Source organism: Gadus morhua, chromosome 11 (genome assembly GCF_902167405.1).
Source record: "Gadus morhua chromosome 11, gadMor3.0, whole genome shotgun sequence".
NCBI lineage: Eukaryota > Metazoa > Chordata > Actinopteri > Gadiformes > Gadidae > Gadus > Gadus morhua.
The window spans coordinates 7,806,776-7,828,741 of record NC_044058.1 but is presented as its reverse complement, the minus strand read 5'-3'; the positions used below and the strand labels follow the sequence as shown (position 1 = coordinate 7,828,741).

At 49.2% G+C, this 21,966-nt stretch overlaps 1 protein-coding gene across 2 annotated transcripts; it reads right to left on the bottom strand.

The window, feature by feature from the left end:
* Positions 1-1,038: 1,038 nt before the first annotated feature.
* Positions 1,039-21,599, bottom strand: atp1a3b (ATPase Na+/K+ transporting subunit alpha 3b). Of its 2 annotated transcripts, none has more exons than XM_030369859.1 (23): positions 21,367-21,599; positions 21,116-21,261; positions 9,986-10,108; positions 9,083-9,142; positions 8,690-8,893; positions 8,164-8,277; positions 7,519-7,653; positions 7,193-7,310; positions 6,633-6,901; positions 6,118-6,316; positions 5,562-5,806; positions 4,938-5,130; positions 4,322-4,497; positions 4,034-4,170; positions 3,777-3,927; positions 3,319-3,487; positions 2,804-2,958; positions 2,544-2,667; positions 2,287-2,432; positions 2,023-2,153; positions 1,536-1,637; positions 1,344-1,435; positions 1,039-1,212 (listed from the first exon to the last, which is right to left on the bottom strand). In XM_030369859.1, the coding sequence occupies exons 2-23, from the start codon at positions 21,119-21,121 to the stop codon at positions 1,184-1,186; spliced, it is 3,078 nt and encodes a 1,025-aa protein (XP_030225719.1). In that variant the 5' UTR covers positions 21,122-21,261; positions 21,367-21,599; the 3' UTR covers positions 1,039-1,183. The 2 variants fall into 2 exon arrangements, with proteins under 2 accessions (XP_030225719.1, XP_030225720.1); XM_030369860.1 differs by having other exon boundaries at positions 1,184-1,212; positions 9,986-10,069.
* Between the last annotated feature and the right edge of the window lie 367 nt (positions 21,600-21,966).

Below are 21,966 nucleotides of genomic sequence, written 5' to 3'. Positions count from 1 at the left end.
CTTTCTCAAGCTGTTTATTTTCAACATGTGTTTTTTTTATTGTTTCGTTTAATTTCAGTATAGAATTATATAGTTTCCTAGAACACACAGAAAGTTTTGAGTTGTATTTTTCATCATCTGGGTGGGGTAGGGGGGTGTACTGTGATTATTAACAAGGACAATGGTTTCACACTTTGCACACAAACGGAGACAAACATGGCTGGTGGGGTGGGGGGGGGGGAGGGAGGGAGGGAGGGGTGTGAGAGACAGGAGCCGGGTGGGGTGGGGGCGGGGGGGGGGGGGGGGATACAGAACATCATGGGGTGTGCTTTGTTATGCCTCAATGAACAGGGTTAAGGGGGATTCTCTCACCTCCCCCCCTCCCGCCAGAGCAATAAAAAAAAGAATCATTGCAACCCCCCCCCCCCCCCTTCCTACCCCGTATATATTAAAAAAACTAAATACAACACTGTGACCAATCAAAGAAAAACGACAACAACAGCAACAACAAAGGAAAGAGAAGTTAAAAATGGACGCGGCAGCGGCGGCGAGAACGACAGAGAGAGGTCCTCCCGAGACGGTGGTCTGAGTGGTGGTGGGGGTCTCGCTTGGCGGTCTGTATATCTGTGTGTGTGTGTGTGTGACTGGACGACAAGCAAAGGGGTTGCAGGGGAGGGAAGGGGGGGGGGGGGGTGGGGTCAGGGGGGGACAGAAAATGCAACAGAGGTACAGAGGAGAAAGCGTGTGGACGCAGGGGGGGGGGGGGGGGGGGGGGAGAGAGGAGCTGAATGGCCCTTTTTAAATATTTTTTTGCAGAATGAGACACTCCTGTCGCATCCTAGCTCATTCAAATCTACATACGCAATATGCAGCTGCCGTTTGGTAGATATAGGTTTATGTACACAGCAGTGAGAGAACACATGCAAAGAGTATCATAGGAGATGGCGAGGACTGGGTGGGGATCAATATAGAAAGTCGTAAAGGTGCTTCTGCTGTTTGTTTTTTTAATCTTTGGGGCAGTCATGATGAAAATTGCTTCGAAGCGGTTGTTCGGGGCGGTGAGCGTCTTGCCAGGATGGAGTGACCAGGGCGGGGTTTGGAGGAGGGCGGGGGCAGGGGGGGGGGGGGGGGGGAGAGGGGGGGAGGGGGAAGAAATAAGTGGAAAGTGTGGTGGGGGGTTTGAGTAAAGAAGCTGATCCATCGATCAATAGTATGTCTCCCTCTCCACCCAACCTGCAGCAAAGACAAGACAGGAAGAGGACGCGTTAGTTCAAACTATTAGAAAAACCTAATTTGAATTCCCGAATGGAAATATCATGTCGAGTTTGTGTGCGTTCTCTTCAACGGGCCGCAGTGGTACAGACCTCCGGGGTTCCTGCGGATGAGGAGTTTTCGGACTTCATCATAGACGAAGATGAGGAAACTGTAGGGGAACGCGCACAACCACCAGGTAGGCCTGAGGAAGAGGAGGGGGAGGAGGAACAGAGTCAGATGAAGGGGAGGCGGGAGGCGAGTGCCACATGTCTAGTGAAGAAGGTACATGTCAGGGTGCTTACTTGAGGGGGTACATCCTGAGGGCCAGGTCCATGCCTGGGCAGTAGGACAGGAAGGCAGCCAGGGCTGTCTCTTCAAACAGGCCGAAGATGAGGATCTTGTTCCTGGTGGGACGCACAGGGAGAACAGGGGGTTAGCATCAACACGTTCACGACCTCACTCGCTAGCGGCACGTTAGGATTGGATCTCTCAAAAGTGTTGTCGTCTCTAACAACGCTGCTACTAGCGAGTTAAATCTTTATGCATTGGAAACAGGATGTGAACAGGGACAGGGAAGTGGGTTGATGAAACTGGCACTATGTGACCGCAGGCCGGAAGTGAAAGTGGGTCTCTAATGGGCGGGTTGCCTTCTTGGTCGGCTCATTTGATGAGCCACACTCTGTGCGTGATTCAGCCGAAAGTTAGGGAAGGAAAATCCCCTGCATGGATAATATTACTTTGATATGAATCAGATGATGGACAGAGTCCCCTGAGAAAGCTCCGTCTCACCTCATGCCCTGCTGGAAGACAGAGTTCCTCCTGGTCTTGCAGACGATGACGTCAGCCCATTGCACCACCACGATGCTCACGAAGAAGGCTGTGTGGCACGTGAACTCTACGATCTTCCTCTGCTCATACGTCTGCACAGAGGGAAGGGGGAGAGAAGGGCCGGTGATGTAGACGTACATAATAAGCACACCTACATATGCAACTACGCGCACACAAGCCACACACATACACACACACACACACACACACACACTATGGCCGTACCCATTGCTGTCCATAGCTGTCTTCCAGGTCGTTGAGGGAGCGGTCGTCCCAGTGTAGCCTGATGCCCACCAATATGGAGGGCAGGAATCCATTCTCAGCCAGGATCACAAAGTAGGCGAAGAATCCTCCAAGAGCCTGGATCATACCTGGGAGGCAAACACAACGCAATGATTTAGTACATCAGGACACTGAGGACCCTTACTTCCACAGAGGAAGGATAGAAGAGTAGGTCTGTGTCGATCTCCAACTGGACTCACCAATCTGGCCATAAGCGATGCTGATGAGCCTCTCATTCACCAGCTTGTCCCTGGCTGGGTTCCTGGGCTGGCGCTTCATGATGTCACTCTCAGCTGCCTCATAGGCAAGGGAGATAGCAGGTACCTGTGGGGAGAAGGTGTGGTTATTAGTCAGTGTGACATGCTATGGTGACCCCCCCATATGGGATGAATAACATACCATCCTGCCTTATCTTAATTTCCCTACAGCTGTGTGTTTATGTGATGAGTGCGTTTCTCACCATGTCAGTTCCCAAGTCAATGCAGAGGATGGTGATGGTTCCAAGAGGAAGAGGAATGTTGACGATGATGAAGAACAGGAAGGGGGTGATCTCTGGGATGTTACTGGTAAGGGTGTAGGCAATGGATTTCTTCAAGTTGTCAAAGATCAGGCGACCTGCAGAGAGAGCAGACAAGTCAGGAGATGACTACTGAAGGTACTTAGGGCCATGCTTCAACGGACAGGTCAATGTTGTGTTGTGTGTCTTAAGCGTTGCTTCATGGTATATGGTTGCAATAGAAAATATTATATCAAGGCATGGCTAGCATTATATTTCAATAAAAATGTAAGCATTTCGTATTGAGATAAAGCTCTATGTGATCTACATAGCACTACAATTCTTGTAAGTGGTTGCATTTGAATGCATCACAAAATAAACAATGAAGCATGCTTTAATGTATTTGACGTACATGTGACCTGCATTCTAGCAGAATGGTTCCACTTCATATCAATGTTTTCATTTGAACGGTGGCTCACCCTCTTCTACTCCGGTGACGATGGAGGCAAAGTTGTCATCAAGCAAGATCATGTCAGCGGCCTGCTTGGACACGTCAGAGCCAGAGATTCCCATGGCAACACCGATGTCGGCCTTCTTCAGGGCGGGGGAGTCGTTCACACCATCACCTGTCACAGCTACGATGGCACCCTGAGAGGGACAATCACGAGAGCACACTAAGTGACCCATAGGGTAGAGATACAGTAGGGAACCGTCGGCGGGAACACAGCCTCAGATCAGCCCCGTTCCACTTGATAATGTAGCTTGAACATTTTGTTTTGATTGAGTTTTTAATGTGAACTATTCTCTTTTTTTATTATTTTATTTTTTGATAAGAGACTTGGAACAGGACTCGAGCAGTGTTCATTTTTTATAATGTGGCCAAGCGAAGCTAACACATGATGTATAAAGCCTTAGAGAATAGAGAGGGAGGGCTCACCTGTCTCTGGCAACCCTCTACGATGATGAGCTTCTGCTGGGGGGAGGTCCTGGCGAACACGATCTCTGTGTGGTTCCTCAGGACGTCGTCCATCTGCTCCTGGGACAGCTCCTTCAGGTCGGTACCGTGGATCACACAGGCCTTGGCGTCCCTGAACACACGCAGCACTTCTGTTTGACTCACCACTCCACAGCCAACGAGCTGCTAGACCCCTCTGGGTTTAGTGTGGGGAGGGGGGGGGCGGTCCGAACCCTTACCTGGGGTTGACCTGGCTGACGGGGATGTTGAGGCGGGCAGCAATGTCTTCCACTGTCTCGTTGCCCTCGGAGATGATGCCCACACCCTTAGCGATGGCCTTGGCTGTGATTGGGTGATCACCAGTGACCATGATGACCTAAAAGAAAACAAATAAATACATAATTAATTGCTGGGTAATGCTTCTAATCATTTCACGACGAAGCATTAAAAACAAAAAATGACTCAAAACTAATCAAACTAATCCGGAATAAGCCCTGGTGGTGTTGTGTGAGTCGCGGCCGATTTACCTTGATACCAGCAGATCTGCATTTGCCCACAGCGTCAGGTACGGCGGCACGGGGAGGGTCAATCATGGACATGAGGCCGATGAAGCACAGGTTGTCTGTCTGAAAGTTGACGTCATCGCAGTCGAAGGCAAAGCCCTTGGGGTACTGGTCCTCTGGCATCATAACCTGGCAGAAACCTGGTGGGGAGGAGAGGGGCGATGAGAGGGGTCAGGGATACAATGTGAGTCTTATCTATTGTTAATGTCACATGAGAGGGGGTGGGGACCAAGTGTGGATTAAAGACGAAGGCAGTTAGCCTATAGCAGGCAAAGCCAGTAAGAGCAGGCAAAGCAAGTAAGAGATAAATAAATGTTTACGTCCATTGCTCCTTCTCAACTTAATTCCAGGTGAGTGTTCCCCTTTCATGACCTTTACTTTTTAGATTTTCTTTCAGGGTTTTTTCCCCCATCTCTAATAGTTCAACTACTACTCAATTTTAAGGCTCATCAAAAGTCTTCTCTATGGGCCTTTATCATCTAGCGGCCACCTGGGATCCATATATTGGTTCCATGGCTGAATAAGGCCGCTTGCCCCTTGTTTTGGCCGACCTAAACCTAACCAAAGCATCAGAGCTCACCAAGCACTCGCTCTCCCAGCCCTCCGAGCTCCATGTAGGCGTTCTGGAAGGACTCCTTCAGCTCTTCGTCCAGCGGCTGCTCCTTGCCCTGGATCATGATGGTGGAGCTGCGCTCCAGGATCCTCTCGGGGGCTCCCTTCATCACCAGCAGGTAGCGGTTGTCGTTGAGGTCTTCCGTCTCGTGGATGGAGAGCTGGAGTGGAGGAGAAGGGGGGGGGGGGGGGGGGGGGTTGGGACAAGGTCAGTCGTGCTGTAGTGTGTGTAGTGTGATTTTGTCATGGGGGAGCTTCATTGATTTCCAATGTAGTCGTGAGCACAGACATTTATCTAAAGCATCTGATTGTTGCCCAAGATGCATGTCGTTAAGAAGCAGTCGGGGTTTGAACCCAGAACCTGAAACACACCCTCTGCTCACCATAAACACTAACCATCCAACTTATATTCAATTAGACCCTTCAGTGATTTATAGAGTGAATTATTTGGCCCCGGAGTGAAGAATTCTAGATCAGGTAGAGGAAGGGTCTCACTATAAGTGGCTAGCCCCGTTTGAATGAGCTTCATCGGTGAGTTCTACCAGCCCAGCCGCAGCAGACTGTGGGTCTCTGCCGGGGGCCCCCCACTCACCTGGTACTTGTTGGTGGAGTTGAAGGGGATCTCGGCCGCCTTCTTGTTCTTGTCCCTCATGGTGCGCACGGAGCCGCAGCACAGCTCGATGCACTTGAGCAGGGCCGACTCGGAGGCGTCACCGGCCACGTCCCTCTTCAGGATGGGCAGACCATCCTGGCCTCCCTTGAACTGGGCGCGGTTACACAAGGCTGCGATCCGGGAAAGGGCCACCCAGGTCCCGGAGCTCTTGTCGAAGGAGGCGCCTGAAGAAGAAACCATTTGAATTTAATTGTTTTCATGGCACGTGGTAGAGCATAGGACACTTTTATACAAAGGGACTTGCGAAGGGAAATGTTCAGATGCTGGTATGCAGGTGAGGTGTATTTATATACTTTACAGGGTGCCTAGCGGGCATCAAACCCAGTACCTAGCCGCCTCTGCTTTGTATTTGACTTTGTTAAAAAAAAAAAAACATTGGTGTAAATAAGTCCTACATAAACATATGTCTGTGTCCTGGGAGTGTGGGCGGGCCCTAGTTGGGTTTGGACTGCAGCACCGGCTCCTGTCCACTCACCAGACTGGTCCTCAGTGGTGTCGGCCTCGTGGATCTGGTTGTCGAACCACATGTGGGCCACGGTCATCCTGTTCTGGGTGAGGGTGCCGGTCTTGTCGGAGCAGATGGTGGAGGTGGAGCCCAGGGTCTCCACGGCCTCCAGGTTCTTCACCAGGCAGTTCTTCTTGGCCATGCGCTTGGCGGTCAGGGTCAGACACACCTGCAGATCACATGACACAAAACAGTGTGTTGATATTTTTTGTAAACCACCACCAAGTTGTCGATTTAGTCTGATGGTTTGAAATTTAGGCTTTATTTATCAATCAAATAATTGTCATTTGATAATAATAACCTCAACTAAACATAGTCCACCTTGACTGTTTGTTCTGTTCCCATTTACTGTTTTGTTTTTACATTGCTGCTACTCAAATGATGCATACATAGATGCCTTCTATACACTGTATATATATATGGGCCAGCCTGTGCCTGAGGACAGTGTTAGTGTCCTCTCTCCGCTAACCAAAGGGCCCACTCACAGTGACGGTAGCCAGCAGTCCCTCGGGCACGTTGGCCACGATGATGCCGATGAGGAAGATGACGGCCTCCAGCCAGCTGTACCCAAGGATCAGGGCCAGGACGAAGAAGGACACACCCAGGAACACGGCCACGCCCGTGATGATGTGGATGAAGTGCTCGATCTCCTTGGCGATGGGGGTCTTGCCGGACTCGAGGCCGGAGGTCAGGGTGGCGATGCGGCCCATGACGGTGCGGTCCCCGGTGCAGATCACCAGGCCGCGGGCGGTGCCTGGTGAGGGAAGGGGGGGTTAATAGGACCGTCTCAGTCCCACTCAATGGGCCCCCCTTTTGTGAAATGATGGTGCTTTGTAATATATAGATAGAGAAGTATATAGATAGGTAAATGGATAGATTGTTTGATTGACTGACTGATTAAAAACAGAGGAACCATCATTTATATTTTTATACTTTATCATTTTTAAACAGTGGCCACCATTATACTAAGATACGTTCACTGTTCAGCATGTATCGGGTTAGCTTAATCAATTGATCATCGGAGAGTCTGTCGCAGCCACTCTACCTTCAACACAGTTGGTGGAGAAGAAAGCCACGTTACGGGTCTCCAGGGGGTTGTCATGGGTACAGTCAGGTGACCGGCTCTGAGGCTCTGATTCGCCAGTCAGGGAGGAGTTATCAACCTGTTCGGGGAAAGCACAAACACATAAATTGTTTATTTGCGAGGCATTAGGTTACGGTGTCATTCGATGTGTCTAGTGGCACACGGAGTCCCGGCCTGGGTGTGTTTGTTTATTTATTTGTGTTTGTGTTTGTGTTAGTTCAGGTGTGTGTTAGTGTGGACTGTGTGTATGTGCGTGTGTGTGTGTGTGTGTGTGTGTGTGTGTGTACCTTGCAGCCGTGGGCAGAGACGATCCTGATGTCGGCGGGGATCCTGTCTCCCCCCTTCACCTCGATCAGGTCTCCAGCCACCACCTCCTCTGCGTTGATCTGCACCTTCTCTCCCTCCCGGATCACCAGTGCTTGCTGTAGACACACAGAGGGCCAAACGTCAGGGAACATGCTCACACACACACACACATACGTCCACACGGGTCTGATGAGGGAGAACGCCGAGACCCTCTGCCCCCAAGACACCCTCTTTGAGACCCATGAGAGGAAGAAGCTGACCAACGCCAATGGGAACGTTACAATATCCCTCAGAGGAGAGGGAGTCTCAGTGTTAGACAATGTTATCTGAATGTTATTACGGAAAGTTATTCTGTTATTATAAAAATATAAGAAATATAATAATGCAAAAATTACAAAAGAATATATTAGAGACAAATATATAATATTTATAAATATTTATCTAGAGAGCAGGTGACATTCACTATGGTAATTTGGCTTTTGGGGCTGAACCAAAAGTCATGCGTGTTCCTCTGTGAATTCACAACAGAACACTGAATTCCCAAAGCCCCTGAGGCGCTATCGAATGACAGGAGCACTCAGGGAGCGCGGGACTGGCAGAGGGCCGGCGGGCGGCTGGGGTCTCACCTGAGGCACCATGTTCTTGAAGGACTCCATGATTTTGGAGCTCTTCGCCTCTTGGAAATACGAGAAGCAGCCGGTGATCACGACGACGGCCGTGAGCACGATACCCAGGTACAGCTGCATAGGGAGGGGGGGAGAGAGAGAGAGAGAGAGAGACTGTTTAGATCCAAATGAAAGATAAAGACATAAAGAGAAGTAGGAGTGCTGAGTGCAGAGGGTGTGGGATGTCGGTTGGCGTGACGTGACGGATCGGCTGACCGAGGTGCCGTCATGGTGAGCCTGGACGTGTTCATAACGTGGGGTGGACCCGCTGTGGTACTTGGGAACACACTATGAGTCTGCGGGTGTGTGGAGACTCGTGTGTGTATGTATGTATGTGTGTGGGCGCATATGTGTGTGTGTGGGTGTATGTGTATGTGTGTGTGTGATTGTGTGTGTGTGTGATTGTTTGTGTGTGGATACATACGTGTGCGTGTGTCTGTGCGCATATGTGAGTGTGTATGTGTGTGCGTGTGCGTGTCCTGCTCACATTGTCTCCTGCGGGCTCGTCCTCGGTGACTGCCTGGATGGCGTAGGCCAGGAAACAGAGGATGGCTCCAGTCCACAGCAGGATGGAGAACCCTCCGAACAGCTGGCGACAGAACTTGACCCACTCTGGGGTGGTGGGGGGAGGGGTGAGTGCATTGGGACCGTCCCGGATCAGGAAATCAGCCGCCTTGGCACTGGTCAGGCCCTATAAGAAGAAGAATTATTAAGGTAACCAAACGTATGTGACAATTGCTCTTTATAAAGATAAAGTTACAAATAAAATAAAATTCACATACTTTAAATGATGCAGCTACATACTGTTTTGAAATGCCCTATCACCACCTAGTGGTCAGTTCTATGTATAGCATTCTCTGTCGGAATTTCAAATCCTCACCTGGACGATGTCGGTCTGGAATTTCCTGCATACCTCCTCTATGGACATTTTGTGTTCCGTCTGAAAGAAGATTGAAGAAAAATGTGAATTTCCTGTCTGTGGCCCGCCTCACACTCCTGACCTGACTGTTTGCATGCACATGCAATGAAACACACTGTTGTTCCAAATTGGTTTACAGGAGAAAATAAAGTTACTTATTTTCATAAACAGAAAATAAATTCCATTCTCATATCTCTTCCAACTGATCATTAAAGTAGTACTGCATGCATTTCACCTGAGGCGTAAGAGGCTCATGGCAGCCCGGTACGGCATCCCTGTTGCTCTGTGTCTTGCTCAAGAGCACTTCGGCAGGGGTAGTGGGATGGAACGACGACCTTCTGATTACAGGTCGCCGCTCTTATCACCCAGTAATCATCATTCATTTGGGCTTCATGGAATTCATGGAGTCTCTCTCTCTCTCTCTCTCTCTCTCTCTCTCTCTCTCTCTCTCTCTCTCTCTCTCCCTCTCTCTAACTCTGTAGCTCGATGTCTCTCTATCCCTCTCTCACTGTATCTTGGATCCACACCAGAGAAATCCTTCATTGGAACTACAAATGCACTGTCAATGTTCTTCATCTAAATGATATAAAGCATTCAGATGACTGATATCATTATTAACCTAATCTCATGTTTTACTTTTGTCGTCCGAATTGTATTCATGTGTTTTAATTTATTACCAAAGATCTACCTTCTTTAATTACACATAAAATCAAATAAATAAACTCCTGTTGAAGAAAGTATATAACTTGGTTGTATTTCAGCTCTCGTGTGCAACCTCACACACGCCACACTCAGTCATTGTTAGCCCCACAGTTCACCAAAGGAAGACGGGAAACAGGAAGTGGTAGGTGACGGTGTACTCACGATGGGTACTTCCTTCTTCAGGTCGTCCATGTCCTTGGCTCCCTTCGCCCCCTTCTTCTTCTTCGGGGAGCGATCAGCTTTGTCCTGTGTGGTGGCAACGCGGTAACTGTCGGACCGCCCATACTACAGACACACACACACGTTTTATACATGCTTTGCCCTGTGTTAGTGAGATGGGGGGCCTTGCCGTTGCCTGGACTAGGTGCCAGGTGTCCGCAGGTGACTGTACTAAGTGTAGTCACTGAGAAGATGCTATTGTCCAAAGGGACTTGTAGTGAGTTCTAGATATCGTTATTATGGAGCTGGTATGCGGTTAAGCATCTTGTTCCTGGAGGCCTACAGGGTTTTGGGGTTCGTACCCACAACCTTTCGGCCTGGGATACAAACGCCCTTACCAATAGACCATCCTGCCTCCCTGTCCGTCTGTCCAGACTATGTGCAAGGCATTAGCACTTATGATGCTTACATCTGTGTCTACTTGTCTCATAAAGTAAACCATCCTCTTTCTTGACTGGTGTGTGCCTTTGAGCAGTATGGCTAGTCTTTGGTTTGACCTTGAACAGGAAAAGTGCAGGGATCAGTCTGAAGTGGCCTGTGCGTGGTTATTTATAAACCACTCATCATCAGCATATCATCAGCATATGGAGCACATCTAAAATAGCGGATTATGGAATGTGTGTTACCCCGGTCTCTCCTGATTGCAGAACACTAGAGAGTCAAGAGCGTGGCTGTGTCACCGCAACGGTGTCTCACACACACACACACACACACACACACACACACACACACACACACACACACACACACACACACACACACACACACACACACACACACACACACACACACACACACACACACACACACACACAAGCCCGTGCTATTCTTAACCGTACCAAGCACACCAAGTGTCGTTTGATCCCTAATCGGCTTTCCATGACAAAGTGACACTGACGGACACACCGCTGCTGCCTCCGTGACTCCTGGTGTATCTCACAGGTTTTTTTTTAACCATCCACTCAGGCCATCCACAACAAAGCATTCAGGGGAGGGCAGCCACACAAACTGAATTATATTAAGTCATCAAAGACCTTCCAATTACATCTTGGTATGTTGTACTCTATTAGATTGGATGCATTAGCGACACTTTGATGTCAGGGAGATGAAACCTTCGCAGGCTTTCATCATACACACACACAAACACACGCATGAATGCATGTGTATGATGAAAACCATTAACAGGCTTTCATCGTACACATGCATTCATGCGTGCACTAACACAGTAACACAGCACAACCACACATAAAGAAAGCACGGACCTTTGTTGATTTTTTGGCAATAATTTCCTTGCATAATTCCATTCACATTGTCAAACTACAAACAGGCATGTGGTCTCGTCATCCAGCAGTGCCCTCCCTCACTACAGACCCTGCAGCCTCCTAGGTCTGTGGCTGCATCCAGAGCCTAGGAGGAGAGGGGCCTGATCGATACAAACGTCCCCTGATCAGAGGCCGGGACGGACATGGAGATCCAAACGGTCTCCCTGGAGACACGCTCGGGTCCCAGTCAGAGGGGAACCACATTGACTCAACCTAGCTATCAGAGAGATGTTCGCTGGGCAAATCAAACCCATCCGTAAGTCTTTACGCCCCTGTGTGAGGGGTAGGGGCTCTGAATGGGTCTGTCAGGGTTCAGGACCGCCCCCCACACCCAGTCACATGTCAGCCCTTTATCTGGGAAGGGATTGACGGGAAAATCAATTTCGTCAACTCATCATCAATAACAACGCTCTGGTTCATTTAGGATTGAAAGTGTACCATGTGGCAAAAGGTAAACGATTGAATGTAAAGGTCAACATTGTAGTGATCGTTTTAGAGAGGGGGTGAATTTGGTGGGGGTCTTTAACGTGTAAAGTCCAATTAGGAGATGAGCAAATTAGTTGGTTTCGAATTTGATCCCTTAAAATAGTGTTGGAATATTCGATGCGGTATATCCTTTATAAAAACCGTAGTAGTAAATGATAACCCAAAATTATTTGATAATTTGAAAGTTGAACACACTTCAACTTTCACAACACAACTTTCACAACACATTATCTTGACAGTTTGGAGGCTGTCTAGAGCGGTCTTCTGGTTCTTCCTGTTCACTGTGGTGCCATGAAGGAGAGTCTGCTCATAGCGATAACAGCTCAACGAAAACAGATGTTCTACACCACAACTCTCCCCTGACTAAGTCTACCAGGTTGCGATTATTGTTCCCCGAGATCTTTCAGCGGGAACTGATTTTGACATAGGGAAGCATTATTCATGTAAAGAAATGTATCATTATTATTATTATTATTAGCCGTTAGGGAAGTGATTGAAATGTGCAATGCGTGTTTATTCCGCATTTATTTTAAGCTCTTTGTTCATTCTAAGCTCTAGGATGTTTTGGCCCTGTACAGCACTTTGCTATGTATAAATAGACTATATTAATATTGAACTTATTATTTACACCATGTGTTTCCACTAAAAAGGGCCTCTACCGTTTGAACCCTGGGTATCAGGTCACATAGAGCGTGTTTTTAAGTGCTTTGTGTTCTACCACCATGACACACCCCGTGTGTACAGGTGGGGACAGGCCTGGGCGTATGCAGGTAAATTGAGAGCCACTAGGGCGGGGGGTTCTGGGTTATTTCCATAGAGGATGAATAGAGTGTGAAGTATGCATACGAGACGTTGGGGCGTGCATTGTTATCTCTGCAGCACACCTGCGCCTCTGAGCACACTTATAAAAGACGGAAATATGGAGTAAATGTGCCATGCACACAAACATGCATACACACAGACATGTGCACACGCACACACACACACACACACACACACACAAACACACACACAAACGGATGTCGGTTTAGGGCTGGTCAGAAGAGGGGAGAGCTGCCTAGCCTCTGGCAGTGGATCATAATGAGATACAGATAGGTGGAGAGAGTATACTAGACACAGAGAAAGAGAGAGAGAGTGGGAGAAATAGTAAGGGAGAGAAAAGAGAGCAAGAGAGAGGGAGACAGACAGACGGACAGATAGACAAAAAGGGGAGGAGTTAGGCCAAGACAGATTGAAATCGAGACCACAGTGCGTGGGTGGGGGGTAGGGGTGGTGGTGATACAATGGGGTGTCAATGGTGGACGAGATGGATAGATAGGTTTGGGGGGGGGGGGGGGGGGGGGGGTGTTGCCAGCAAGTCTCTCCCACACTACTTCTTGTATGGCAGTGTTTGTTTGTTGGCTACGGTTCACTATCTGCCTACGAGGTGGTCCTTACTTGAGTAGATTAACCCCAACCGCCTGCAGGCGCGTTTACATACGATAATGCCCTGTGTGTTAGATTACATTGTCGCAATTCCATTTGGTTAGGGTGTGTGCGAGTGCTTGTGCATGTGCCTGTGTGTGTGGTGTGTATATGTGTGTGTATCTGTGTATAAAATAGTTTCATAATGAAAGACAGAGTGGGCTAACACATGTCAACAATCCGCCCTGTGTGTGTGTGTGTGTGTTTGTGTGCGTGCGTACGAGAGTGTGGTATGTGTGCCATGTCTAAGAGTGTGTATGGGTGTTTTTGTGAGTGTGTGTGTGTGTGTGTGTGTGTTTGTGAGTGTGTGTGTGTGTTTTTGTGAGTGTGTGTGTGTGTGTTTTTGTGAGTGTGTGTTTTTGTGAGTGTGTGTGTGTGTGTGTGTGTGTGTGTGTGTGTGTGTGTGTGTGTGTTTGCGTGCGTGCGTGCGTGCGTGCGTGCGTGCGTGCGTGCGTGCGTGCGTGCGTGCGTAGATCCTAGTACTGCGAGTGTCTCATGTGATAACGTAAGGAGCGCCAGCGTCTCTTCAGGCAGGAAACTGGAGACAAAGAGCTGGAATTACAGAGGCCTCCCCCTCTCCGACAGACACTTACTGACGGACGCAGAGACGCAGGCACGCCCCACCCTCTGCTCTCACTTACAGACCGCTCCAAGAACTAGGTCCCCGGTTCTGCCAACAATGACATGTTCATCATAACTCATTCATGATGTCAGCCAACTGTAACAGACACTTTACAGTTGTAACAATGCTACACGTTTTGGACAGAGGAATTTGAATAAAAAAATAAAAACGTTCGCTAATCTCTCGTCGGTGTGCGTCTGTATTTAACAAGCGGCTCATCAATCCCGCTGACCTTAAAATAATTACTAAAAGTGAGCCGGTCCTCTTGTTTATAATCCGACCCCATTCGACAAATATATTTTTGTGTTTTTTGGAGAGTGTTTGCAGGGCAAGTAACCACGGTTACAGGGAGGCTATACATCAATTATTAATTACTGATCTGGGACCAGCAATAATTGATGTATCTGTAATTTCACACCATATTCACTGCTGCTTAGAGGTCTTCCATTTAATTAAGTTTGTCTGCCTGCTGTGTTTGTTTGCCTGAACATGTTTGCATAGAGTATGTGTCTATGAGCGAGCAACCTCATGCGGTCATATGTGTATTTTGCGTGTGTCTCTGTATGTGCGTGTGTGCTATACAGAGGAGAGGAGAAGTTCCACATCAGTTGAACAGAGGTGAGTCATTGTGGTGAATGCAGGCTGTCTGCGCAGCGTCTACACGCACTGCGGCAGAGAGGGGAGAGAGAGGCAGAGAGAGAGAGAGCGAAAGAGAGGGACAGAGAGAGGCAGAGAGAGAGAGAGAGAGAGAGAGGGACAGAGAGGGAGAGAGAGAGAGAGAGAGAGAGAAAGAAAGGGAAAGAGCGAGGGTGAGAGCGAGAGAGAGAGAACTTGAAGAGGGGAAAAACAGTTAGGACAAAAAAGATAAAGCATCAGTTCAAAGCGTATTGAGCAATATGCCTGGCCCAGCACTCTAGCACCAAGGAGCATGTTGGGACAGAGAGATTAGCCGTTAGTTAGCCCCGGCATCCTCTTTATAGCATCCAACGGCCAACATGAGAGGGAGGTTTTAGGTTCTGGGTGGACTGGTTTTTTATGATGCACCATGGGGGAAAACTTGTGTAACTTGGTGTGCGTCTCGGGGAGGAAGGAGTGGCTCTGAGAGGACGCAGCAGTGAAATCCCAGAGGGCACCACAAAGGAAACAAGTTGGGACTTGTTACACAATCATGTAGGGTCTCTCCCTCTTGTCAAACACACACACGCAGACTCACACCCAAACACACAAACGCACAAATGCACAATGGGCTCCCAGGGGCTCCAGGCAATCAAATGACTCATGTTCTTGAAGCCACCGCCATGCGATGCTTCATGCAGGGACAGAGAAGTAACGACTATTGATCCTAAAATAGGAGGACCTACAATAGAAGTGGTTTGGAGATTTAAAACTCAACTATCTTTCACTTCCAGTATTTGTTATTAGTGACCATTTACCTCAGTTCACCTGCCGGTAGGTCTGCCCGCAAGCTGTTGCTATGGTGACACACTTCCCTTCCTTGGTACAGGAAACAATAGGTGCACTGGGACCAGGTAACGGAAACTGTGCAGTTATCACCAAAGGATGGCCTTTAGCGCACAAAAATGGGCAGGTTATTGATTATTACTAGAAATGCCATAGTGTTGCTGTGGCCTTTATATTTTATTATTACAAAACAGGTTCAATAGGACTAATGCCTTCCATTGCATTCCATCCCATTTTATTATATTCCTTTGTATCCCATTCTATGGCATTCTACGCGTGTCTAAATGGAATGCCCAACTCATTTCCAGTCTGGTCCACTTTCCTCCATCGAGTGGTGAAATGCTAGCCTGCTCGTGATAGGTCAAGGCCCCCCAACCGGGAATGCTGGCAGGCTGTGTACATCTCCCTCAGAGAGAATATCTCTATGTGATGCTGTGTCTGTCTATGTCTATCTGTAGCTCACAAACCCTAAGGAGGAGAGAGCATAGAGCATCTTTGGTCTATGGTTGAAGACGTCAAGGTGGTGGTGTTGGAGTGTGTGTGTGTGTGTGTGTGTGTGTGTGTGTGTGTGTGTGTGTGTGTGTGTGTGTGTGTGTGTGTGTGTGTGTGTGTGTGTGTGTGTGTGTGTGTGTGTGTGTGACCTTGGAGAGACAGTGGACCATCTGCTGGTTCCTGGCCGGCCCATTTAGGGAAGGGGGGGTCTCAGGATAGAGATTTAGTGACACAGCTGTTGGGATTAGCTGGTCTGATTACTAGTCTGGATTAGCCAACTACCCCTCCCCCCCAAACACACACGCACACTTGATCACCCACTCACACACACTCTGTCCATATCAAACACTAACACACTTTATTGTACTCTGGTAGTCACCACGGATCACTGCTGCCGATAGAGGTGGGATTATCAACGCCTGGTTACCTGATTGGATTTTACTCCATGATGACAGTATTATCAATAGTTTTACTTTACGATAAGTATGGGAAAAAACATGGCAATCAATCCATTCTCTCTCTCTCTATCTATGGTATTGACTGGACCAAATCAAAACTGGAGGAGAAATGAACATGTCCAAATGAACACATACTATTCAGAAGAGGGAATGCAAGGATGAAATAGCTATTGGATGGTTGAAAGTGTTCTCGCTGTGTCCAGTACATCTTAGCACATTTAAGGGGTCCGATTTAATGGGAGAAATAAAAGGTAAAAACTGAATGTGGCGCCAGTAGGGGACTAAAATTAAATCCTTTTTGGTTATGAAGATTACACAAACACACACCAAACGGGGAAATGAACTCTCTTAAGCTCAGAAATGATCTGTGTTGGGACTCTTTCAGAGAATGAATATACAGACACATGTAAAAGAACTAAAGCTTAATGGAGCTTTAGCCGCCGCCCAGCGCGGCCCCTCCCCACCTGAGGTAGTACAGCAGAGCCATCTGTCCATCACTGATCCACTTGGCCTGCATAGCTGACAGGAAGTGAGGGAAGCTCACTTGAAAGCTGACAGGAAGTGAGGAAGTGAAACTCCAATGTTGGCCGCGGTGCATCTACAGTTCTAATGTGTGGGAGAGTTTTTGTAGGTGCGCGTGTGTGTGTGTGTGTGTGTGTGTGTGTGTGTGTGTGTGTGTGTGTGTGTGTGTGTGTGTATGTGTGAGTGAGGGGAAGCTAGACTAAACTAGATTGACGTATTAAATCAGATTTGGCAGAAATTCTATGGAAACATGGCATCTAGCCATCTTTAAGTGTCACCAAGGTATGCTAAAGCACACACACACACACTTAAGTGCATGCACCAACCCGTTCAGGCTGGCAATATGACCAAGTCAGTATTATAAGCCTATCTAACTGCATATGCCAATGTCATACAGTGCAATGCAGGTAGCATGTCTGTATTGTAATTAATGGATTTAATTATTCCAGTATTAATTAATAATTCTGTTCCAATTCCAACACCGGAGTCGACATTATCTCTGCAGCTTAAAACAATTCAAATATTTTTCCTAGTGCTGAGAAACATCACCAGGCATACATGGGTGCATACACACAGACACACGCACACACTGATCACTAGGACGACCGGCTGTAATTGTCCTTTAGGTAGTCAGGCTTAATCTTGGGGCAGGAAGGCATCAGCGCTAAAACAAGAGAAGAGCACTGTGAGGCAGATCAATTACCACCTTCATCTCCTTTATAGCCCGGCGTGAAGGAGACAGCCATGACCTTTCATTTTATTATCGCCTAAGCACACACGGACACGCAGACGCACACACACACACACACACGCTGTTCCTGTACCTGAGAGGCATTAGCTTTATGTTAGCATGCAGGCTAACTGCAGTACTTTCTGCTGAGGTGTTCAAGCGGTGTGTCCTCCGGCAGCGGTGATGGCGGCGGGGTGGGTCCTCATCCAAATATAGATCTATTGATCGGCTCTCCACCCACTCATGCACCACAAGCACCACCTGAGAACCATAGTACAATATGTCCCCAGGAGCCTCTTTGACCCCTAGAGGTCCTGGGGTCCTTTGGAACCGGAACCCGGAGGTCAAACCATCACTCCGGGCCGACCAGAAGGAACGCTATATGGAGCAATCAAATCTCCCTCTCCTTCGCCCTCTCGCCCTCTCTGTGTCTCTCCCCTTGTAAAGGAGGCGGTTCCTAGGGAGGTGTCAGTCAAGCTGGGGTGCAGCGCAGTGCCCGGCCCAGGTGCTGCAGGGAGGGGATGTGGAGCACTCTGCACCAAAGCTGAGGGATGGGCCTGCTGCTGCTGCAGAGGTCGCTCACACACACACACACACACACACACACACACACACACACACACACACACACACACACACACACACACACACACACACACACACACACACACACACACACACACACACACACACACACACACACACTCTCTACCAGGTCCTACACCACCCTTCATCCTCCGCATCCGACCCACCCACCACCCCCCACCCAGCCCCAAGCTGTGCAGTACAGTATCAGTGCACTTAGGTAAACTCAAGCCTGAACCCAGGCCGATGGGTTGGATCCAGAACTATGGTTCACTCTGTGTCACATTGTGTGATGTCATGGTGAGAGTACCACATGGCATAATGCACCAATAAGAGGCCAGCAGGGGGGGGGGGGGGGGGGGGGGGGGATTTAGATTTGGCCACGCCCTGAGTCACTAGTCAGGATGACCTTCTCCCACCCTACCACCCTTCTGCAGCACCCCTCTCATCTCTCTCTCCCTCGCTCAGTTGCTCTTTTATGTTCCCTCTCTTTCTCTCCCTAATCCTCATTGGTTCCTGTGAAATCCCCTCATCAACCACCAGCAATCAATATCTACCTGTATAAAAATGTACAAATGTATAGATATATCTATATATACCTAATTTCTTATATAACCCCCCCCCCCCCCCCCCCCCCCCCCCCCCCCCCCTCCAAATCTGGTTTCCATGGTAACCAACCCTACAGAGGACAGTGGGGAGAAACCAGAGCCATGGTAATGTGAGAGCTCAGCTCATTATCCTGTAACAGGATACACATCCCCTATCCCCCTCTCTCCCGCCCTTCTTCTCCTCATTCGTCCTCACCGCTTTCAATCCTTCGCTTTTTCCTCTCTCTCTCTCTCTCTCATCTGCAATCCCGCTCCTGCCTCTACATCCCCGCTATACCCTTGCAACGCGGTTCCACCTTCCCTCAGCCTATCACAGGGAGAGACAGGGAATTTCCACATCGGACGCCCCGCCTCCTTTTTGACGCAGAAAGGCGCTTCGCACGTAACGCCACCCAACGGCCTTGTGGGGAAGGGGGGAAGGGCGAAGGGGGAGGGGGGAGTAGAGGAGGAGAGGGGGAGGTTGGAGGAGAGAGAGAGGAAGAAGAGAGGATGGAGGAGAGTGGGGAGGAGACATCTGGCGATGCCGTAGCGAGGCGCGTCAGGCCCTGGAGTCAGGTTCTGAGGCTCTCTCGTGAAGCGTCACGTCACGAGATGGTCAGAGACGGTATGACGCGTCCTCGCATCCAGCTGCAGTAAGCCCGCAGAGAAGCGCCATAGCCCAGATAACCAGCGCGTTTGACGCATAGTCGCCAACTGCTTTCGCTGAGCTCCTGATTATTCATCTAGAAATGAATCGCCGGGCACCGACGCGCTCTCCTCTGGGTGGGTTACATAACCGATCTGTATTCAGGTGCCTCGAGTCGGGCGCTGAATGCACCAGTAAACCATCGGGAACAACCGCGGATCTGATTAAATGTCGTTCCTTAATACATCTTAATTCATCTATTCACTAAAGGAACAGAGCCCGCGGCGTTACATTCATCACAACTCATTCTGCAGGATGACGATGAAGCAGAAATTGCGCAACAACCGCCCCTCGTCTCCCCCCTCCCACACACACACACACACACACACACACACACACACACACACACACACACACACACACACACACACACACACACACACACACACACACACACACACACACACACACACACACACACACACACAGCGGCATCTGCACTTTGTAATTTTCCAATGCTGTGCGAGTTCCTCCTCGATCCCAGTGCCGTTACTGCGGGGAAACGGCCTGTGTGCCGAGGACACCGCCGACCGGCCCGTTCCTGGTGCGCAGTTTGGTGAATCACAAGCGTCATTTAGCATAACGTCCATGACGAACCCGTTACACCGATCTGTCTTGTAAATGAAATCTATTTCAATTCCATTCCAAATGTCTCTTATTTAGACACCCATCCGCGCTCAGCGGTTACAGACTCGGTGTTCTATCATGATGTTAAGTGTAAATAAGCCTGCCAGGCGCTTATTCCGAGTAACCGCATTATGACGCACGGGTCAGTGAGGAAGACAGCGCGTCTCCTCCCGCCGTACCCTTCTCTAGCAAAACAGAGACGTGCAGTATAAAATACGACTGTACAAACTGCGAAGCGAGGAGCGATGGGAGAGGAGGGGGAGGGGAGGGGGGTTGCGGAGATTCAGAAGGACACACTGTGGGCATATGTCCCCGGGAACCTCGGGTCCACTGCGGTTGGATGTAATACCAACGACACGGACAAAATGTTACTGCTCACCCCGACCCCCCCCCTATCCCTGTCCCCCTCCTCCATCCCCCCTCCCATCCCGATTATTTCTATAGGAATAAACAGATGAGGACAAGATGTACGGCAAGGTGATAGTCAAAGTGGCGCTAACGGGATCTCCGTCATGGCTGTGCGTAAAGATAAACCGACTGGAGCAGGCCGACAGGAACCGCTGCACTCATCACCGCGTATCCGTATCCGACGCCAGAGAGGTCTTTAATGGAGATACCACCGGCTAAATAAAATGCAGATGTTTCATCTGGAGCCTATCATATTTAACCAAGGGCTTTAGCAGTGAAAACACACACACACACACACACACACACACACACACACACACACACACACACACACACACACACACACACACACACACACACACACACACACACACACACACACCGTGCAGCGTGCGCTTCGCCTTGAGCCACAGCGGACAGTTGGATAGATTTGTCGCAGTCTACAAGACCAGGGTAACACAAAATTCCGCAATATGGTGAATGTCACTCGGAGCTTCTCGGGGGGCTTCTCGTGTCGTGTCGTGATGCGTTACGTCCTACCGAGCCCCTTCAGGTGGGCTGCCACTGGAATTAACCAAGTCAAGGTGGAATCACTCCTCTTACCCCCATGTTGGCGCAGTCGGTCTTCTCCTCTCAGGTGATGCAAAGCTTGAGAGGTGTCAGCCCTCAGGTTAGGAGTTATATCAAAAGCTCTTGGTGCGTCTTCAAAAAACGCGGCGGCGGACGAGAGATTGCGCTGTGGTTATGGCCTAAAACAAAAACCAGCAGATATAAGACGTCAACTCAAGATGATGCCTATAGGATATGATACAAGAGTGAAATGTAGCTTCAAATGACCGAATGGTCCCTCAAACCTTAAAATGCGAGGCTAGGAATGTGGTCTTCCAGCGAGACGTCTCTCAAATGAAATGTTGCGGTCTCAAGCAGAGCATCACGCGTCGACGCGGCACCCTCTATTGCTCTCTGATACTTGCAGCGAAAGACCGGCGAATCTAAGAAGCCGCACTGCTACCTTATTAGAATCCGATCTCCCTCCGCGAGCTTACCGGTACCGCAGCACTTCCTCTTCTAAACCCGCAGCAATCCGCCCCATAAATAAGTGCCGATGGAAGCTCGGAACGCCCCTCCCCGTTTAAACGGGTGGGGGCGCCCATAAGCTCCACGCTCACAGCGTCCTACTGACACGTCAGTGGGCCAATCACAACGCCGAGCGTCCCTTCTGTGATGGGTTATCTGCCCAATGTGTTGCTGATAATCATTCACAGTAGCCAATAGAAAGCCATTCTGCTCCTCCCGTTTTACTGCAGAACTCTAAGGTTTGCAGGCAGCAATGTCGAGGGGCTCTAGGCTGAAACCGTGTGTAAATGGACGCACAAGGTTAGATTTGAGGTGTCGTGGTCGTTGTGTGGTTTTAGATGTGTTGTCATGAGTCTTGACAGCAGTAGCCGGTTGCA